The sequence below is a fragment of the Neolamprologus multifasciatus genome, chromosome 4, assembly GCF_963576455.1.
Source record: "Neolamprologus multifasciatus chromosome 4, fNeoMul1.2, whole genome shotgun sequence".
Classification (NCBI taxonomy): Eukaryota; Metazoa; Chordata; class Actinopteri; order Cichliformes; family Cichlidae; genus Neolamprologus; species Neolamprologus multifasciatus.
The window spans coordinates 23,532,741-23,554,004 of record NC_140442.1 but is presented as its reverse complement, the minus strand read 5'-3'; the positions used below and the strand labels follow the sequence as shown (position 1 = coordinate 23,554,004).

At 38.2% G+C, this 21,264-nt stretch overlaps 2 protein-coding genes and 1 pseudogene across 5 annotated transcripts; 2 read left to right on the top strand and 1 right to left on the bottom strand.

The window, feature by feature from the left end:
- Positions 1-2,250: 2,250 nt before the first annotated feature.
- LOC146520502 (interferon-induced very large GTPase 1-like) lies at positions 2,251-11,227 on the top strand (annotated as a pseudogene). Its single transcript, XR_014873866.1, has 3 exons — positions 2,251-2,489; positions 2,687-3,241; positions 5,083-11,227. The product of XR_014873866.1 is annotated as an interferon-induced very large GTPase 1-like (transcript).
- Positions 11,228-12,247: 1,020 nt separating this feature from the next.
- Positions 12,248-17,325, bottom strand: LOC146520501 (galectin-2-like). 3 transcript variants are annotated; one of them, XM_085156983.1, is made up of 5 exons: positions 16,776-17,325; positions 14,201-14,261; positions 13,980-14,059; positions 13,587-13,758; positions 12,249-13,361 (listed from the first exon to the last, which is right to left on the bottom strand). In XM_085156983.1, exons 2-5 carry the CDS (start codon positions 14,207-14,209, stop codon positions 13,215-13,217), a joined length of 408 nt encoding a protein of 135 aa, XP_085013109.1. In that variant the 5' UTR covers positions 14,210-14,261; positions 16,776-17,325; the 3' UTR covers positions 12,249-13,214. The 3 variants fall into 3 exon arrangements, with proteins under 3 accessions (XP_085013110.1, XP_085013109.1, XP_085013108.1); XM_085156982.1 differs by lacking the exon at positions 16,776-17,325 and adding an exon at positions 15,267-15,533; XM_085156984.1 differs by lacking the exon at positions 16,776-17,325 and having other exon boundaries at positions 12,248-13,361; positions 14,201-14,227.
- Positions 14,963-21,236, top strand: pick1 (protein interacting with prkca 1). The gene is made up of 13 exons (XM_085156978.1): positions 14,963-15,030; positions 15,519-15,592; positions 15,795-15,906; positions 16,124-16,252; positions 17,322-17,388; positions 17,522-17,611; positions 17,682-17,735; positions 17,858-17,920; positions 18,222-18,355; positions 18,584-18,676; positions 18,766-18,816; positions 19,450-19,594; positions 19,719-21,236. The coding sequence occupies exons 2-13, from the start codon at positions 15,552-15,554 to the stop codon at positions 19,973-19,975; spliced, it is 1,236 nt and encodes a 411-aa protein (XP_085013104.1). The 5' UTR covers positions 14,963-15,030; positions 15,519-15,551; the 3' UTR covers positions 19,976-21,236.
- Positions 21,237-21,264: the final 28 nt, after the last annotated feature.

Here is a 21,264-nt window from a genome sequence, read left to right as displayed (position 1 = left end):
TACTCATTGTGAAAAATATGGTGGTACTTAAAAACCATTATTACCTTTATGCTCACTCGTCTCCTGTAGCTAACTAGATGCATAAGCAACTTCATGCATGCAACATGAATGCATCTCATATTACAAAAAAGTTATTATTTTCTTATTACTAGGCAAATATCTCCAAGGCCATGAACAATTAGCCAATCAAATAATAACATGCATAAAGACTTAATTACTCATTCAATGAAGGGGAGATTTGTTCCAGATTGTACATGTGTTTATGTGTGTGTTTGAGGCTGTAACTAATAAACAAAAAACAAACAAACGTTTATTCACTACATATGTCAAGCTTAAACGAGTTTATATTGTTTTTATATATAATACAATGCAACAACACGCACAAACACGCACGTGAATACACATACACATGTGTGTGTACCATGTTTAGACGTCTTTGTGAGAGCAGAAAATTGGGATGCTGCTATACTTGTAAGGACAAACAGTCACTTGGTCCTTCCCATATAAGGTATTGTTTAATCATAAGAGTAGAATAGATCTTTATTGTCACTGTTACAAGAAAAATGAAACACAGTAAGTGGGCATAAACTAGTGGGGGTGAATGTGCATTAGTGCTGCCACAAACGATTATTTTGATAGTCGACTAGTCACCGATTATTTTTGCGATTAGTCGACTAATCAGATCATCATCCGTTGGACGTAAAACGTACAGCTTATTGCACCAGCAGCATCTGCTCTTATATAACTATCATTAGCTTACAGCTTTAAGTGTTTAAGGTATGTGCTAACTAAAAATAAAGACAAGATGATAGTTTATTAAATTTTAATGAAATTTGCAGATTGTTTCGGTGAAGTTTAATAAACTCCTTGCTATCTAAAATATAACGGGACACCGGAGTATATTCTCGTGTATTTTTAGCTGATTTATCATTGTATGGCACAATGAACTCACTGAAAATCAGCTAGTTTCTTCTTTGTTTTGTAAGATGTTTCACAATATGGGAAAAATATCATATATAGTAGTAATCACTAGTAATCACTAAATCAAGTACTTGTTGAGCTATTCTTACCTTCAGTACTCATTAACTTAAGGTACAAGAACACTGCTGCAGATACCACACTAACACCTGACAGCAGTGTTTAAAAGGTTTGGGGTAATGTAGCCAGTAAGTCTAACTGCTTTCTTGGAAATCACAAGACTTCTGGGAATCACAGCTTTCTTACTTTCACTTTTATTATGTTGTGGGAGGGTTTTGTGGGAGTTTCACTATATATAACTGGGGTGCACTGCGAACATTTCTGATAAGACTGCAACATCTATGCGGACCAGGCTGAACTGAGGAAGCACACAGTAAAAGGTAGGTTTACATATCATGATATGGTGTTTTGAATTCAGTCTTAAATATTGGCAAATTTTGTTCTCTGGTGACTCTAAAGGCTACCGAACCCAAAAAGGGTGGCGTGAGGGTGCACTGTGCTTGTATAAAAGGGATCGGTAGAAGAGAGGAGGTAAATGACACAAAAGTTCAGAAGCTTGTCCTGGCATCCAACTCATGTTGGATATAAATGTTTACAGTGGAAACAATAACCTTTCTAAACAATCTCAGTGCTTCATGTTGTGACATTTCCTCTGCAGGCTGAACTCTCTCTCTCTCACACACACACACACACACACACACACACACACACACACACACACACACACACACACACACACACACAGTATGCTCTCACATTTAGAATGAGTTGTTCAATTTAATATATTTATTTATGTGTGTTTATTTATTTGTAAATGGTAAATGGCCTGTACTTGTATAGCGCTTTACTTTATTTGTGTAATTTACAAATTCTCTTACAATTGTCCATTTTCTTTAATGCTATTGGGTTTTACAGAGATAACGCTTGTAGTTATTTATATGTCAGTAATATGTTGTAATAAAAAGGATAAGGGACTATCAACAAAGTGCAACACCACAAAAACCTCATCAATCATATGATAAAAGAGGACAACAAACTGCATGCTGGTTTTCATTAAAAGTAATTGTTCTCCTCTAACCTGGAGCATTAATGTGCAACAAGTGTGCAAGCACTGTTTGCAAAGTGCAACAATGAAAATAACATTTCAAGTTGGACAAAGGAGCAAGGTGATGACTTTGGGAACTGAATTGTGTGCACATTTTTATCCAAAGTAACAACAAGATGGGCAATGTTTCTACATCATTTAGGCGCCCTCATGTTAATCTATTCTGTTTTCTATTCCCGATGACAATGAAAGTAGGAAATAACCCCTAAACTGAAATTTAGAAAATTACAAAATTATACTACATGTACACTTAAAAGTAGTACTTTTATTATTTCAAATACTAATGTTACATTTTGCTCTATTTTCCTGTGACTGTAAAGATGAACAGACAATAAGATGGAAGATAGCAATGATAGCACAGGAGTGGGAGGGGAAACTGAAACCGATTCTGTGACAAAGAACAAAGGTAATTAGATTTTTTTTAAAGAACATTTGTTAAAAAATGTTGATGATACTACTGATTTGATTGGTTAATCTTCAGTTGTTTTTGTATTGTTTTGTTTATTTGTTTGCTTAAAAAAAAAAAGAAGCTTTACACAGCTTCAACAATGCTGTTATTATAATCTGTAGTATAATTTACTGATGTTCTTGTGTTTGTTTCAGAGCTGCCTGAGCTCACACTTCTTTTAATTGGTGACTCAAACTCAATTGAGATTGGGCCAAAAAACATCTTACTTGACAATGAAGAGAGAAGACATGTGGAACAGTTTTCATCCAAACTATATGATTTCTGTGGTCGACACATCTCTCTCATTAACATGCTTGGTTTAGAAAACATTGAAGAATTCCCAGTAAACCAGGGAATTCATGCCTTTCTATTACTGTTACCATATGGTCTGCATAACAACCATTACAGCTCGAGAGTTCAGCAGCTAGAAAGAGCTTTTGGGAAAAGATCTCTTCTTAATGTAATGACAGTTGTGACTCATAAGCCAGGTGAAAAATGTGAAAGTGCACTGGCAGACCTGAAAGCTCACAGCAGTTTTAATGAAAAAAGATTCCACACATGTACAAGATGCATGACAGATGCCAACAACATAATAGATCTGTTAGAAAAAATAGATGTCATGGTCTCTGAGAACAACTGCTGCAGTGAACGTGAAGAGCAGAGAGAACACCCGGACTGCAAATGTGACAAGGAAAAAGGGATCAGACATGGTGAGATTTTAATGTGGATAACTGGATTAATTTTTTTTGTATATTTTATGAAGACTTGATCCTGCATTTGTCCTCTCACAATGCTCTCTACATCTGCAAATACATCATATAAATTATACAATTAACCAGTATTTCAAAAAGGGAAAATAATTGAATTGTGAGTTAATAAAAACAAAATTCTTCAGTATGCAATGTTATATAGTATATACTGAATATAAAGTAGATGACTCTTGTCTGGTGCAGTTTATTTCTTCTTACATGATCCTGCATTAAAAGAGATGGAGAATTAAGTAATTGTACTTGCCCTTGTACTGTACAAATATTATTTCCATGTGTTTCTTGGGCCAAACACTTTATTTGTCAGTTCTGTCATGGAGCCTGATTCATGCAGTCTGCTCTGAAGAGGTTAAACATAACTCATGGTCACAACATGTTAAGAAGGAAAAACAAAACAAAACCTTGAATGAGTAGGTATCTTTAAACTTTGTACTGTTAATACTGCTCTCCATGTTATAATCAAATCTGTTGTGCAGGTGCCTTCAAGGATGTGAGCGAAAGTGGTGTGTCTAGAAAATTTTTGTTGGGGGGGGCAGGTAGGGGCACAGATTTGGAGAAGGGTGGCAGATGTAATTGGCAGATAATGTTAAAAAGAAATTCTACCAACCGTTAACCATAATTCAATAACCCTATAAACCTAATAACTGAATGGTCTTCTAACTCTTATTAGAATGAGATTTTAACCACTACGGTGCAAAGTTTTTAGATACTGCGTTGATAAAGTACAAAGTACAAGAGATACAATCAGTGCTTTGTCGGTGTTTATTTAGCATTCAAGTATTCAAGCATAGTTTTTTTACTGACATATAGTGCACATATGTTTTGGGCAAAAACATTTTTGAATACTAAAATACAAACATTTTTAACATACAATTGGCAAATTAGCCAATGCCAATGTAAAACTTTATCTGCCTATTAAAAAAAAGAAGATAATCTTCTCACAAACTGGTGTTTGATTTTGAAACAGGAAAAAAGTTGGGAAACAAATCAAAAGACTAACATTTGAATGAAACCTGAAAGCAAGTAAATACTTTATATGCTGCCTTATACATTTTACGTCAGATAAAAACTTTGTTTGCAAGATTCAGATAATTATTTAATAAAAGCTAAATATTTTAAATGAGAATAAGAAAGAAAAGTATTTCTTTGTGCCCCCCTCTCCCTGTTGATGCCCTACCTGGCCCCCTGGCAAAACTTTCCTAGACCCGCCCCTGCACAGCTATCAGCTGTCAGCTACTTAGAAAAGGATCCTGGTGTTATTTATCTCTCAGAAACAGTTCATGACTTCCCTTCAACTCATTTATGTCACCTAAAAGGTAACATAAATAAATAAATAAGTCATCAGCCCACCGGGCAAATGCCCGGTATGCCCGATGGCCAGTCCAGCTATGTTAACCTGCAACCAAATCTGCAGCTCCATACAGCAATGTTACGACTTGGATTATATCTTATAACTCTTATGTTAGCTCCCCCCAGAAGCCTACTGTCTGAAATATTCGACGGTTGCAATAATTCTTTAAGTGTTATTTTTTCTTGGTATTCTAATTTCACAGAAGTTTACTAAACTTAATATTACTTACCAGGACATTTATTCTCTCCTCATTTTCTTTCGCTGAAAAATTGTTTTCTGCGGTTCTTTCTTTTGTGCTTGGCTCTCCTACTTTTGCTAACGTGATGCTCACAGTGCAGAAGCCGATGCTGCATTCACTTAAACTCACATATCTGAGCTTCACTGTGAAAACATAATCGTACATTTGATATTTGATTGAATTTTGTTGTTTTAGCTTCGTGGTGGCCCCAGATGTGGCCAAGCTGGTTGAGGGGGGGCACCCCACTGGACACGCCACTTGTGAGTGAAAACAAGGATAAGGTCAGAGAATTACACTTATTTCCCATTGTCATCCCGTTACCATTTCTTGCAATAAGTAAATCCGTTTTTTTTTTAAACAACAGCCTTTGAATACTTCTGATGAGATCAACTATCAACAATTTCAAGAAGAAAGTGCAACACTGCTCAAAATACTTAATCTTCAAGACAAACAAAATCAACAGAAGATGTCACCAGCAGACTTTCTTAAAATAGATCCTCTTGTGAAACAGGGCCATGACACATCTGAGGAAGATCTAGCTCATACATTTATTCAGAGGTTGATGATGTTAGACTACAGAGGCAGATATATTCTTTTAAAACAAGACAATCCTGATGTGAGTTGTTCACAGTCCATTTCAGTTTCTGACAGTGAAGACACAGATGATCTATTTAGTGACAGTGTAGACTCAGTTGAATCAAAACATCATGTGCATCCAATGGATGTTCAGATGGCAGTATTTCACTGCTCAGACAGTTTTCTGAAACAGAACCTGGTTACAAAGCTATCACAGTGTCAGTACGCCTTACCTTTGCTTGTCCCTGATCCAGTAAAAACGGATATTGAGTGTCCTTTATGGACATTCAGGCAGATACAAAAGACATGGAGAAAAATCAAGGATGATTCAAAAATCGTCACCATGAAGAGTATGCCCATCTTCAAAGCTGAGACACCCATGGTGTTTTTCTTCCGCCTGGGTTCATTGTCAGTGTCAAAATCTCAGCTCATGAACACTGTGATCAATGACCGTCACAGCACCTTCTTCCACAGGAACTGCCCAGGTAGCACCAAATCTCGCCTGCTGATGGATGGTGTGGCAGAGATTGCCTGGTACTGTCCTGCTGGAAAACCCAATGACTCCTTTACAGACTGCATTGCCTTTTGTAATCTTCGTGGTGATGCTCTGTCATTTGAAAAACAGCGTGAGATACTGATTGAAAAAGCTTCAGTCACTGTTGTTCTTGTGAGAACTCTGGAAAAAGGCCAGAAAAGTGCTGCAATCATCCAAGACCTTCACAAGTCACCAAAGCCTTTAATTATTCTCATTGCTAAAAATGACCGTGGTGCAGTTCAAGTGAAAGATGGAAAATACAAAATGGGTCTGAAAGACAGAAGTCAATCAGATGTTTCTGAAGATCTGAGAGGAATTATCAGAAAGATTTTATCTGGACCTCATAGATCCTTCCAGCTTGAATCCATGGCCAAGATCTCTGGAGTCACAGTGGATGAAGATGATGAAGTCTGCAAAACAGGGAAAGCTGCTGCAAGGAAAACAGTTGATATGCTTGAAGGGATGGGAATTTCAAAGATCAAAGATACATTTCTACCTTGTCAAGGCGATCTGTGGCATGAGTGGTGTAAAATAAATAAAGAGCTGTATCACCTTAAAGGAAACATTGAGGAGGAAAACAGTCAGAAGCAACAGCAACTGATGCAAATAAGACAAAATCAGTGCCAAGCTTCATGTAGTGAACTGATGAAGTCATTCACAGAAAGCCTCTTGTCTTTGCCATCAAAACAGAAGGAGTACTTTCTGAAATGGACTCAGATTTTAATAGATGCCCTATCCCCAGAAGATCTTTCTTTGATTCTTCAAAGATATGATGAAAAGTGGACTGAAGTCTTGGCTCTGAAGAAGAAACACGGCAAATCTGATCTGTTAACAAGTAAACAAACTGAGCTTGAAGAAATCTCCAAAACACTGCAGTCTGCAACCTTTGGCCTGGAGCACATCTTCAGAGAAATGGGACAGATCTATGAAGCCCACAGAGCAGTACAAGCAGAGAGCAGAGCAGTAAAACCAAAACATACAAACACTGAGTGGGTTAAATATCCTGAACTGGCTGCAGATCTGATCATTTCAGGACACCCAGTGGAGCTGATGGATGGTGATGCAGTTCATGTCCCGTTAACATGGATCTCTAGTCTTTTAGATGAAGTCATCAGGAAACTAGGCGACCAGAGAGTTTTTGTGTTGTCAGTTTTGGGCGTACAAAGCAGTGGAAAATCAACAATGCTGAATGCCATGTTTGGATTGCAGTTTGCAGTGAGTGCAGGCAGGTGCACCAAAGGTGCCTTCATGCAGCTGCTTAAAGTGTCAAAGGAAATCAAGAAAGACTTCCAGTTTGACTATTTTCTAGTGGTGGATACTGAAGGACTACGGGCTCTTGAGCTGGCAGGAAATAGTACTCGTCATCATGACAATGAATTAGCAACATTTGTTGTTGGCCTGGGAAACATGACACTGATCAACATATTTGGTGAGAATCCAGCTGAGATGCAGGATGTCCTGCAGATTGTTGTTCAGGCTTTCATGAGGATGAAGAAAGTTAAACTTTCTCCGAGTTGTGTGTTTGTTCATCAGAATGTGACAGATATCGCAGCTGCTGAGAAAAACATGGATGGGAAAAGACGCCTGCAAGAAAAACTGGACCAGATGGCTCAGCTAGCTGCTAAAGAGGAGCTGTGTGATGCTGAGTGCTTCAGTGATGTCATTGACTTTGATGTGCAAAAAGATGTGAAATACTTTGCCCAGTTATGGGAGGGAAGTCCACCGATGGCTCCTCCAAATCCAGGCTACAGTGAGAGCATCCAAGAGCTGAAGAACATCATCCTGTCTAAGGCTAAACAGTCCAATGGGATCAAACTCTCACATTTCAAAATCAAAGTTAATGACCTATGGAAAGCCCTGATGAACGAACACTTTGTTTTCAGTTTCAGAAACACACTAGAAATTGAAGTTTACAGAAAACTTGAGGTTGAGTATGGAAACTGGACCTGGGCCCTGAGGAGCAAGATGCTGTCAACTGAAAATGATTTTTATACGAGAATTGAAAATGGAAAACTTGAAAAGGTTGAGCGCAGTGATCTTTTTAAAGAAATGAGGAACAAATATGAAGAAGTAGAAAGTAATATGACAAAGTACTTTGAGGATGACAGAGACAAAGAAATACTGGTTCAGTGGAGAGGCCGATTTGAAAACAAGTTAAAGGAGTTCCAAGAGGAACTGGTGAGAGGAGTGGAAAGAAAACTGGATGAAGTTATTCAGCAGAAGAAAGCGCGTAAAAAGCTGGATGATGAGAAGCCAGAGTTTGAGAACAAGCTGCTGCAAAAGAGCAAAGAGCTCGCTCATCAGTTAAAAGACAAAGCAAAAGATGAAGAGAAGCTTCAAAACCAGTTCAACTCTGTTTGGAGTGACTGGGTTAGTGAATTAACGCAAGGTGCAAAACCCATTCAGGACATCAAGCTGGATGACGATCAGGCAAATATCCTGAATGACCTTGGTTTCGAATGGAATCTCATATTTGACAGCAAAAAAAGGGGTAAATACAAAAAAATATTTGAAGTTGGTGATTACTCCATCTATGTATTCCTTGGTAAGCAGCAAGACACAACAGGGAAGGGGAGAACCAGACAAGTGGTTACATTTTTTGAAGACACTGATAAAAAAATGATACGTTACTTTGGGGGACCTTTTAAATATGAGGACCAGGAAACGATCAGAGACCTAATAGGGAAAATTCAAACGGAATCTCTTGCTGACATTTATAGTAAACCTGTAGCAACAAGAGGCTACAGTTCAGCTTACTTACAAAAAGTGGCAAAAAATGTTCAAAAAACAGTGTCAGAGTTTGAATCAAACCAGAAATGTACTTTCAAAAAGGAGTTCACAGTTGATCTTTTACTGTACATATTTGACAGGGCAGGCAGTTGGCTTTCACAGTCTCACAAACAATACAAAACGAGCAATGATGCACTCACTTACTTGGAAAGCAAGAAAACACAATACTACAACATTTTCAGAAGCTTCTGCAAAGGAAACTCATCTGCTGTTGTGTTTGGAGAAATGATCTGTGAAAAACTGAAGGTTTCCGTTGTTGAAGCGGTCTGCAACAAGACTGCCATTGATCTCGCTGGAGAGATGAGGTGCAATCTCCCAGCATTCAATGGGAACAGACTGAACTTGGAGAAACATTTGTTGAAGTCACTTGCAGAGAAAGAGGACTTTGATGCTTTCATCACCTACATCCGAAATCCAAGGAAGCAAGTCAAGGCTTTTATCAAAGAGAAAGTAAACATGTACATGTCCAGAGAATCCAAAGATGCAGCATTGGATATACTCAGGAAAAATGTGAATGACATATATGAGTTTGTCTGTCAAGCTTTATTTGATGCATCAAATAAAGTCAAAACACAGAACGGAGACACTGACATGTGGGCAGAGGAGTTTTCCAGTTTCATTAAAGATAAACTGACTCTTGGTGCCATCTCTTGTCAAAACTTTGGGGACATAAACAATTTTGACTTTCTTAAAGAAGAGATTGAAAGAGGTTTTGTGTCCATCAAAAAGGAGATGAATCAGCTTTCCTTGGATAAGATAAAGGAATTCAGACTGAGACCTGATCAAATCCTCATTGATCAGATGTGTAACTGCTGCTGGGAAACCTGCCCGTTCTGTAGAGCTGTTTGTACCAACACTGTTAAAGATCATGTGATTAAGGACAAAATTGATCACAGCTGCCCCTTTCATCGATCTAAAGCAGTCAATGGTGTGCAATACAGAAACACTAAGGAAATATCTGTTAATTTCTGCACAACAGAAGTTGCAAGTGATAGAAACTTTTACCCAGATGGAGTTTCAGAAGAGCTTTTTCTTTATAAAGAGTACAGAAAAGCTGGGCCGAGGTTTGCTAACTGGAGCATTACTCCTGATGAGTATACATCGAAGTACTGGATATGGTTTGTTTGCAAATTTAAGAAGAGGCTAGAAGAGCACTATGGTTTAAGTTTCACAGGACGTGGTGAGATTCCCCTTAAATGGACAGAATTCACAAAAAAAGAGGCTATTCAAAGTCTGGATGAAATGTACCGTACATGCTGAATGAGTCAGCACATTTTCAACTCTGCTGAAAATCACAACAGCTGTTCTCAGTTGATTATTCACAAAATAGATAATGATTACATATAATACTGATTTAAACATTTAATGTGAAGAATCAATAAGTGATTAAACTGGTAAAAGGAAAACTGCTTCATAGACATAAACAGAGAGAGAGAATATAGGAACAATAATCATTTTGAGAATGCAGTGAGAAATATGTCAATGTTAATATTAAATCACTGTGTCATCAACAAAGTTTGTGATTAGGAAATTTTTCTCATGTAGGAAAAGCAGAAGAATTATTTTTATTTATTTTTGAAGAAAAACACAAAGAGCACCAATGAAATTATTGTATGTAAGGATGGTTTAAAATTGTATTTAATCATATCTGAAAATTTTAAAGTTTAGCTCATGCAGAATACATGAATAGTGTTCTTCATACCCAATTTTTTTGATATTGTATGGAAGTTATATTAGTTTGCTAACCGCCTTATGTAATTTGAAATCACACCAATATTATCTTGAGTGTTTCAGTACTGAAAATCCTATATTGTCTATATCCTTGAATGTTTTATTATTTGCATTTTAAATGGGTATGATTTTTTTTAATTAACACGAACAGAGAGATATTATATGCTTCTGATACATTAAAGCTATTTTTCTGCTGCTCCTGTCTCACAAGGGTTCACCGCACCAAATAGCTCCTCATGCTTGATTTTGGTTGAGGTTTAAGCCAGATGCCTTTCCTTGTGCAACCACAAAAGGGTCTGTAGCTGGAAATGAACCAACAACACTTTTGCTTGTCAAACAAATGTGTAGATCAATACACAATGGAAATATTTTCTCTCAATTTAACATAGCTGAACATTACACTGAAATTGAGATTATTTACCTGGTGGTACATCCGTAATAAATGTGCACTGAGAAAAACTGAAGTGCCTCAGCATCTGCCAGACCCCACAGCCAGTGATCTATCTGTGCAGCATCTATCCATTTTCTTAACTGCTGGTCTGATTCAAGGTCGTGTGTTGCACAATACATACAGAATATTAGAATATTTGTTGGAAAGCATACCTTTAATGACATGTTTTGGCAAAAGGTTTGGAGATTTTTCTTTGGTTATAACTGCAATGTAATTATCAGACTGATAAAAAACAGAGATTATGTTCTATTCCTCAAGTCACTGATCGTCTGTGTCTTTTATCTATTATGTACAAAGCTATCACAGTTTACCTATGACTATAAATACATGACCTTAGTCACAGATGATAACTGTGGTGGAAGATTTATTTTCTAATGTCTTGATCACATATTTTAACCATATCACTTTAGTAACTGTAGAATCACTACAAATGGGCCTTATGCTCTATCCAACATACACAATGGGCTCGCTCGGGCCACTTCGGGGGTGGGGTGCCCTCGGCCTCTCATCCTGGGGCTCGGTCACTCTGGCACAGCTGGCTGCCGGCGGAGCTCACGGGCACATCACTGCAAACCCCCCCTCCCCCGGCTTCTGCTCCGCGGCTGCTGATCTTGCAGGGCCTCTGGATGTCTGGAGTTTTGATCTCCTCCATACCTGCTTCATGCCCTGGTGGACGGGGCTGTGGCTCCCCAAACCCTCTAGCAGATCATTACATGAAGGAACCTTTTAAATACAAGCGCGCTCATGCTCACAGGTGTACACACGGGGACTCACACACACAAACTACACCCTTTTTGGCTCCTACCTCAAAGCACACTGTGCACTGTCGATCTTACGTGCTGCACAATAATGTTTAATATTTAGTATTTACTGTTATATTCACATCGCGATGATGTTGTTTATTATATTGCTCTTGTTTTTCTTCTGCTTGTTTTCTCTTTTTTCTTTCTCAACAGGTGATCCAGGTGATTGATATGTATTTTTTGTCTTCTGCTTATTTTGTTGGTTTTTGTTTTTTGCCCTTTATCTCCGTTCCTCTTCCCCGCTGTTTTTATTTCCCTTTCTTTCTCCCCTTTCTTTTCCCCAGTCAAGTCTGTCCCGTATTTAGCAAGTGAAAATAAAATTAAATAAACAATAAAAGGGGAATCAAATAGACCATTACGGCAAGGCTGGGATGGTCCATTTGGTAAAGTAAATCCGTTGGGCATCTTTCTTCACCTTTAGACAATAATTCTGATGGCAAAAGAACCAAACGGGACAGGCCAAAAAAGAAAAAAAAAAAACCATACACAATGGGGCCATTGTAAGTTCATGGGAGACATTAAGCGGATAGTAGGGCTCCTTCTGCTTATCAGGGATGTAGATCTCTAGGTGACGGCTAAGCAGAAAACAAGGTCGTAATTCTCTCTCTCTGAAGAGAGCTGAAGGTATAGACTCACCTGATGTGTTGAGGAATTTTCTTTGTCTCTGAGTTTGGTCAAAGCACATAAGACATGAGCAATCGCGCCCATTTTCAGAGACTGCTTAGGTGATTGACCAGAGTCTCTCCATATTGCAATATGTTATTAAACTCACTTCAAATCATGCTCACTGAGGTGTTTGCAGGTTTTATTTAAAATTTCCACAACATAATTCAGCAGGATTCCAATGCTAGATGGTTTTATTGATTTGACTGATATATGACATATTTCAGAGGTGGCCAACTCCAGGACTGCTTTTTTGTTTGGAACTTAAAAGGCCCACCAGTTAATCTAACATGCATTTCAAAAGAAGTTGGAAACCTATGGAGGCACAAGTAACATACAAACTCCACATTGAAAAGTGTTAACCAGGAACCCTTGTGCCCCACATGCATTTTGTATCATTTGGAGCCATTTTTCTCTGCATGTTTACATGACTATAAATAATCAGTTACTGGATTTAGCAAAGAACTAGCATATTTGCATTTTCTTCTATTGTTCCGTGTCATCATACTTTTACTCTTTCATGCCTTGACTTATACTGTGTTTGTGAGAGGCTGCAAAACCTTAAAGATGACAAAACATGATCATTTGACTGTAAACATTTTATATCATTTTGCACAACAGGACATTTTAATCCATTTAAATGTATTAATTTCTCTTTATCTCTTAATGATTCTTCAGTCAATAACTGACTGTTATTGTAAGAATAACATTCAGACAGTCAAACCTCATCTATAACTGAAGTGTTAAACACAGCATCTGTTTACTACAGTTGTATCTCTTAGCAGATCTTGAAGGATTTCAGTTTAAAGTCTCCTGTGACTCTGATGTAGCTGATGGTACCCATACCAACACGATTTGGAAACTGGACTTCCTGTCCATCAGGAAGTTCCACTTCAAACGTGTCTTCAGCCAGTTTCAACACAATCTGAAACAGAAGAAAAATTCATAAGAAAACATTTTTTCCAAGACACAATCAAATGCAACCCAACTTGCATTCCCCAGCTTAATATCTGCAAGAGTATTAGTGTGTTTTTTGTGTTTTATGTGGGTAAACCAAACATCCATTTGATCTAATCAAAAACCTTCTTGTGATATTTATAATACTCAGACACTCAGTACATCATCAATTACTTCGATCACATTCCCTCACCTTGACATCAGCACCCCTCTGTAGGGGGTTGTGAATTTCCCGTTTTTCATCGCCCCAGCAACCAGCAATCTTTGAGTTGCACACCAGCACAGCACCATCAGTGTCATCATGGAACCGAGGATTGAAGTGCAGTGCCAGGTCATCTGCATCACAGCCGAGATCGATCTGGAATCTGTTGATCAGAGGTTGTACAAACTAGGTTTTAATATCAATGGCTTGCAGAGCTTTGAACACATGATCACACAGTGGAGTACAAGATATAATATAATTTGTAAAAGTCCACTTTGCGCTAGATTAGATTTTCCTACTGCAGGATTAACAGCATATGTAGCTTTCATTCAATTTATATGGTTACCGTACTGAAAAAATAAATGTTATGTTTTATTAGCTTACCTCTCTGCATCATGCAGAATTACCCCTTTTATTTTCAGCTCATCTCCGGCTCTCAAATCCACATTCTTCAGTTCGAGTTCCTGAACACATGGTTAGAATATAATCTGAAGAAGTCTTGAGAATGAAATAACTTTGCATTTTCAGTCTTGCAAATAATTTATTAAAGGGTAAAATGTAGTTAATTTGCTGACATGTAGTGGCATACACAAACCTAAGCTTACCATACTCATACTGGTTGCTGGTGAACAGTCCTGGATGATGGAGTTTCAACAGAGGTACAGTCTACCGTGCCGGGAGAAAAAAGGTAAATGGGGTAACTGTCAATTCTAGTTTACTTATGATGCAAGACATGAGTTTTAGTAAGTTTCTCTTTTGACACTGACTCATCCAACATCATCATCATCTTTGCCAAATTCTATATTCAGTACAAGCACCACTCTGTTTAATCACCTGCAACAGCAAATTAGTATATGAACAAATTAGTGTTCATACACATGCAATAAGTCTATTTTGCAACAATTGTATTTGTATGCTTGACATTTAAAATGATCTACAAACAAGATCATTGGTGAAATGTACATCACTTTTTGCATCAAAACAAATCTGTAATAATATTATATTTGACAAATTTCATGAAGGTGCAGGTTGACACTCTAACCACAGGATGGCAGTAAAACGCGTAATCTAAATTAGAAACAAGCGAATCATGGAAGGACTTTGATTAAATCTGCTAAAATACAATTACAGTGTTTTCATATAGCTGATGAGAAGTTTAAAAGAAATAATCTGTATCATTTACACTGAGGAATATGGAATTATAGACTGTAAGAAAAAAATAGAAAATGATTATCCAGTCCTTCCTTTTGTAATACGTTTTAACAACAACTTCCGTCATCCTGCCGGAAGTGACAAAATAAAGTAAATAGAAGCTGTCTTTAGATCGAGAAGTTGAGATAATTGCGAATAAAAAGGGCGATTCAACAAAAAATATTTTGATTTTATGCACACTGAATAATATCTTTATGACGACTCTGTGCGACATCTAAGAAAGGTAAATTGTTAATGGGCTACTGACGTTTCAGGGGACAACATTAGCTAAATGCACCTGCTATTAGCCTACAGGCTAGCAGCTAATAATCCAACTTCCTTACTGACCTCGGTCACTGTAATGAAATCTAACAGTGACTGGTTTGTGTGTGAATGCAGATATATTAAGTGCAACAGCTACATTAATTAAAACGTATTTAAATGGTTGTTGTTAGGATGTTAGCATGCACTGCGGGTTACCAGCTGTTTGCTCTGCTCCAGCGTTTCCTCACTGACTCCACAGCGATTAAATTTGCCGCATCAGGAAAGCAAAGCTGCCAATTTTGGTGATTGTCGATAGTCCATCTGACTATAAACCACTTTTAAATTCACCGGTAGCTCAAACTCTTAAACGTGTTCTGATTGTCACTCTTTTAATGAGCGTTTCTTGGGTTTCTGATCACTAGAGCCAGTTAAAACCTTTGATTTCTGTTTTATTGTACTCTCTCGCAGGTTTCACAGGGACAGGAGTGACGCTGTCCTGCAATGTTCACAGATATGGACTATGAATTGGAGGAGGACAAACTGTGAGTCATTAATGAGCTTTCTCTACCCATTCTGAATCACATATAATTGCCATACATTATTAAACATCTAAAACAGTAACTGAGAGGGTGAATGCCTTGATATAAACTGTGGTATAGTTCCCTGATTACAGAATGTCCCAGAATAAGCTGAACAAAATGCTTCAAAGCTTAATGAGTGTGTTTTTTTTCTCTGTCTTAACAGGGGGATACCAACAGTGCCTGGGACTGTGACTCTGAAGAAAGATGCTAATAATCTTATAGGCATCAGCATTGGTGGTGGGGCTCAGTACTGCCCTTGCCTCTACATTGTTCAGGTGCACATAGAATAATTTATTATGACTTTATTTATTAACATGTCATCGATCACCAGAAGTTTCCATCATGCTTTAAATGTTATAAGACTGTATCTGTCTCAGTTTGCTGTTGTTTAGCATACGGGTCATAAAATGCAGCTTTATCGCCTCTTATTCAGGAAAAATAACTGTACTTTGTCACGGTACTTTTTAAAATGCGGTTGCTGTTGCTTTGCAGGTGTTTGATAACACACCAGCAGCTTTGGATGGAACGCTGGCAGCAGGTGATGAAATCACAGGTGTGAACGGGAAAGCAGTCAAGGGCAAAACTAAGGTGGAGGTGGCCAAGATGATTCAAGCTGTGCAGGTACACCGACTCTGAAAGTGGGAGGTTATTAAAAACTCAGCATTACTCTATTGACCATAACTGCTATTTAACACTGAATATTACCAGTGTGACAAAAATGCACACAGTTTAGAATAATAACACAGTCATTTGTGCATCTGTAGCTACAAAAACTCTCACCATCTCCATACACACTAAAGAAAAAGATGCATTTGACTGATAGCTTTATTAGCCTTTTCAGATTTTTGGTAGTTGTTGTGATGTGATGATTATTTCCATGGATTATTTTGAATAAAGTAATAGTGTCATTGCAGTGAAAATCTTATGACAGCCATGTTGAAATAATAATGTTAACATGAGCCCTGAAACTCTTGTTTTTAATCTTTTAAACCTAAAGACAGCGACTCTTCATACTCACCCTCACCTCTGATGACCAGTGCCCCATAATGAAGAAAAAAAAGAACCAAACCACAGCTTTACTTGCATGTTGAAACGCTGTGTGTCATTTAAAAGAAATTTTGAAAATAGTTAAAAGATGACTCACTTTTTTATGTCCAGCACAGTCCAACAGTTAGTGAGATATGAGTGTAAGCTCACCTTCCCACTGTAGACAGGACACTGTAGGAGTGACTTCACTGGTTTGCTAAGCTGTGCTGAAGAGGTCGGGACAATAGCCCGTAGCATGTGGCGTACCATCACCGGTGAATAGTGGCGCTGTTGTTTTTGGCATCTTTTGTTCACAACCCAAAAAATTCCATGACTTCCTGCGTGGTGGGATAAAGATGGGGTTCAGTGTGGGATTAAAAGGATTAGGTGGTGTTGCTGCTGCCCGTCACTGAAAATACATTTCACACTTAGCACTATAAATGTTGCACATTATTAATTTTAACTTATCTACTAAGGTGAAATGTTACTTTCTTTGAAGCATGCATAGCAGTGCTTTGTACTGCATTCTTGCATAATCTCAACAAAAGCTAAAACAGTTCTATTTCTTATATTTAGTACTGCTGCAATAGAGGCTCTTCCTTTCACCATCCTATATTTACATTTATTTATTTGGTTCATTTAACTGTTGATCTTATTTTCACAGGGAGAGGCAGTGATCCACTACAATAAGCTGCAGGCTGATCCAAAACAGGGGAAGTCTCTGGACATTGGTATTTATATTTATGTTACTTCCTTTTGAAGCGTGCACTGCAGTGCTGTGTGCTGCATTCTTGCAGAATCTCAACAAATTGTTTTCACTGCTGCGTTAGTTTGTGTTAAACATTGATATTTTATATGTTTCAGTGCTGAAAAAAGTCAAACATCGACTCGTAGAGAATTTGAGCTCAGGAACAGCGGATGCTCTTGGACTCAGTAGAGCTATTCTATGCAATGGTAAGACTGCTAGGATGGTAACTGCAAGTTTGTTCAAATCTGCTTAGATTTAACTCATTCTTCTTTACAGATGGACTTGTCAAAAGACTGGAAGAGCTGGAGAAAACGGCAGAGCTGTACAAAGGTAAAGAATGATAAGATTCTTTACCTAAACATGTTAATCATGTAGTGTGAAAACTCCATAATCACAGATATGAGAGAGCTTTTAATCCACAGAGACACTGTTGTTCTCTGTTTGCGTTGCAGGGCTGATGGAGCACACGAAAAGACTACTGAGGGCGTTTTTTGAGCTTTCTCAAACCCACAGAGGTCAGTCACTATATCCAAAATCACAAACGATAAAAACAGTATTACACCAGTGGAATAATCCACTCTCACCCCCAAGCGAAAGTTTGCTGTTGTTTTTTTTGTTTTGTTTTTTTCCCCAATGAAGGCTAAAACCTGGTGGAGCTTTTAGTTGAAACGTGACCATAAAATGAAGAAAAATGTCACATTTTCATACAATGTCTGCTTGCTGGTGGAGTTGTATTTAATACTTTTTGTTTTCTAACTTTAGCAGATCTTTGCTCGTAGCTATATCTGAGCGGTTTCTGGTTTCATCCCTTTGCAGCATTTGGAGATGTGTTTTCTGTCATCGGGGTACGAGAGCCCCAGGCTGCTGCCAGCGAGGCTTTTGTGAAGTTTGCTGATGCTCACCGCAACATTGAGAAATACGGCATTCAGCTACTAAAGACCATCAAACCTGTAAGCACAGATTTAATTTATGCTTTGAGTCATTCATTGTACTAAAAGTGCACACATCAGTTAAAAACATTCATTTTAAACAAAGCTTTGGAAAAAAGTCAGGCTTTTATACTGTCTGTATATACTGTGTATATATTGTGTTCCTTAAATCTGTCAGAGTGAAATTTATTATGTAACATGTCAGTTTTCCAGTGGATGTTAGATTTTAAAGTCTCTCTCGTTGTGCAGATGCTCCATGATCTGAACACGTACCTTAATAAGGCCATACCAGACACCAAGCTCACCATCCGCAAGTACCTGGATGTGAAGTTTGAATATCTGGTGAGACCTGCGGTGCTGTCACTCTGTTTACTGAAGTTCACTGTCAGCCTGTAGGTTGACTAACAGGACGGGTTTTTTGTGTCTTTCAGTCGTACTGCTTGAAGGTGAAGGAAATGGATGATGAAGAATACAGCAGCATTGTGAGTCACAATTTCTACTGATTTAATTATATCAGTATGATATTGACAGTTGATGTAAAACTGACATTTTGATTGCAACATTTTCTTCCTGTTCAGCGTGTCAGATTATTCTTCTATGAGGAAAAATTTGACCCCAGGAAAAATAGAACCAAAACCTGCTACTTTTTGAACGTTCTAAAGCAGAAATATGTTGAAAACATTAGAAAAACTGACTGTAAGAAGATTGAACATCACATTTGTATCTGCAGACTCTAATATAGATGCCCATCTTTAATGATCATGGGATCATTATGTTCCTCTCTGTAGTTATAGGGATGGTACCTTGAAGTATGAAGCTGCTTGAGATGACTGCCTTTAATCATGTTCTGTTTTGTACACAGTTGTTAGATTAGAGTCAGACTCGGTGATAACAGGTGTAGATATTTACCATCTCAGCATGACCGCCTCTATATCCTTCATGCTCACAGTCAAACTTTAGTTCACCACACTGATGCAGACTTAGCAAGTGCAAGTTTTTTTCTCTCATTTTCCGATAAGCACTCTGGGGAAGAACTGGCTATAAGCTTTCCTTGGATTTCCGCAGCTGAAAACGTGTTTAATATGAACCAGTAAATCCTATTTTTCTTCTGACAGGCCATGGGGGAGCCTCTGTACCGCGTCAGCACTGGTAACTATGAGTACCGTTTGGTGCTTCGGTGTCGGCAGGAAGCCCGTGCCCGCTTTGCCAAAATGAGGAAAGACGTCCTGGAGAAGATAGAGCTGCTGGATCAGAAACACGGTCTGTTCTTGCTGTTTTTCACCTTTAGCTATTCCCTCCTCTGTACTCCGTGGCCTGTAAACAGATACTGATGATTTAGTAGCATCAACATGTTGCTTTTGTTTTCTTTCTTCCTCGTCTCCAGTTCAAGACATCGTGTTCCAGCTGCAGCGCTTCGTGTCGGGAATGTCACATTACTACAATGACTGCTACGCCGTCCTGAAGGAGGCAGATGTGTTCCCCATCGAGGTGGACCTCTCCCGCACAATGATCAACTACAGCAGCCAGCCGTTCTCCTACACAGACGAAGACGAGGAGGAAGAGGGAGGCGGAGAGGGAGGAGGAAGCAGTGCTGGCAGACAAGCAGAAAACGGAGCGGAGAAGCTGATCGATGACGAATGAGAATCCCCGCATGCGTTTGTGTTTACCATCAGTTACATTTAATGTCTACACGCTCAGCAGGCAGTGATGCTTGCAGCAGAAAGCAGCTGCAGGAACGGTTAACACTGTTCACACAGAGAGGAATACTGATTAGAAATGCTGCTATGATACTGTATGTGGGTGTTTTTACAGTTGTTTCTGTGGATTGTTAAAAATTCTATAGCTTTACGGTTACTTTATGATATTATTTACATTTGCAAATTTTCACTTAAAGAAAATCATTTATGGTGTCTCATAAGGTCATCGCTGAAGGAGCGTGAGGGACACAATCAATTGAATGAAGCTTTATTTTGTTGTGAGTGATGTGTTTCGGTTTTAATGTTTCAGACTGGGATCTGTAAGCATATGAGGTGTGCCTTTGCTCTCTGTACAGTGAGGTGTACTGGGTCTGAGCTGTTTCAGTGTGGATAATATTTATTTTCTTTGCTGCAGAACCTGCTGCATCTTTGACGTTTATTTGTTTACCTGCTTGAAATGATATCACACTCTAAATGTTTGTCACTGCAGAGAGAAATTCTCAGTGCAACAAACCACTGGATAATTTTACAACATGTCAGGGTGTTTGTTACATTCAGCCTTTTTCCTCCATCTTTGCACATTTTAAGTTGTCCGACCGAGGTTCTTTTTTTTCTTTGTCTAAGGCGTCTGTTTTATCTTCTCGGGCAGCATGCTTCAGGTGGAGTGTTCACATTCCCCTCACTACATTTGCATTCCAGCTGTGCCCTCACAGTATGATGAAGAAACTAAATGGATGCACAGCTTCACTGTGTTGTAAAAAGGAATTTAAAAAAACACTAGAAGTGTGTAGAAAAAGGAAAGAGGTGTAAAAGCTGTTTTACTTACTTTATTTATTGTGTTTATCAAATTATATCTGAAAATTGAATAAGGTAAAGTTAATCTGATAGTTTTTGGAACAGTTTAATAAACTATCACTAGGGGGCAGTGTCGCATCAGCTCTTAAATGTTTCTTTTTGTTTCTCTGAATGCAAAGAAAGGGACCCATTGTTTGTGTTTCTTGATTTTCTTGGTTGGTTACTTCGTACTACGTCATAATGACTTTTCGGAACTTGACTAAATATATGATCATTCTAATGAATATGCTGTCAGTTTATTTTCTATTTTAACTTTCTTTTACCTCGATAGGGTCTGTTGCCACATGAATTGCGCAGATGCACTGTCCGTGACATTGTAATATATCAAATAAAGTAAATCCAAATATAAAGGAGGGTTGTGTGTTAATTATAAGAATG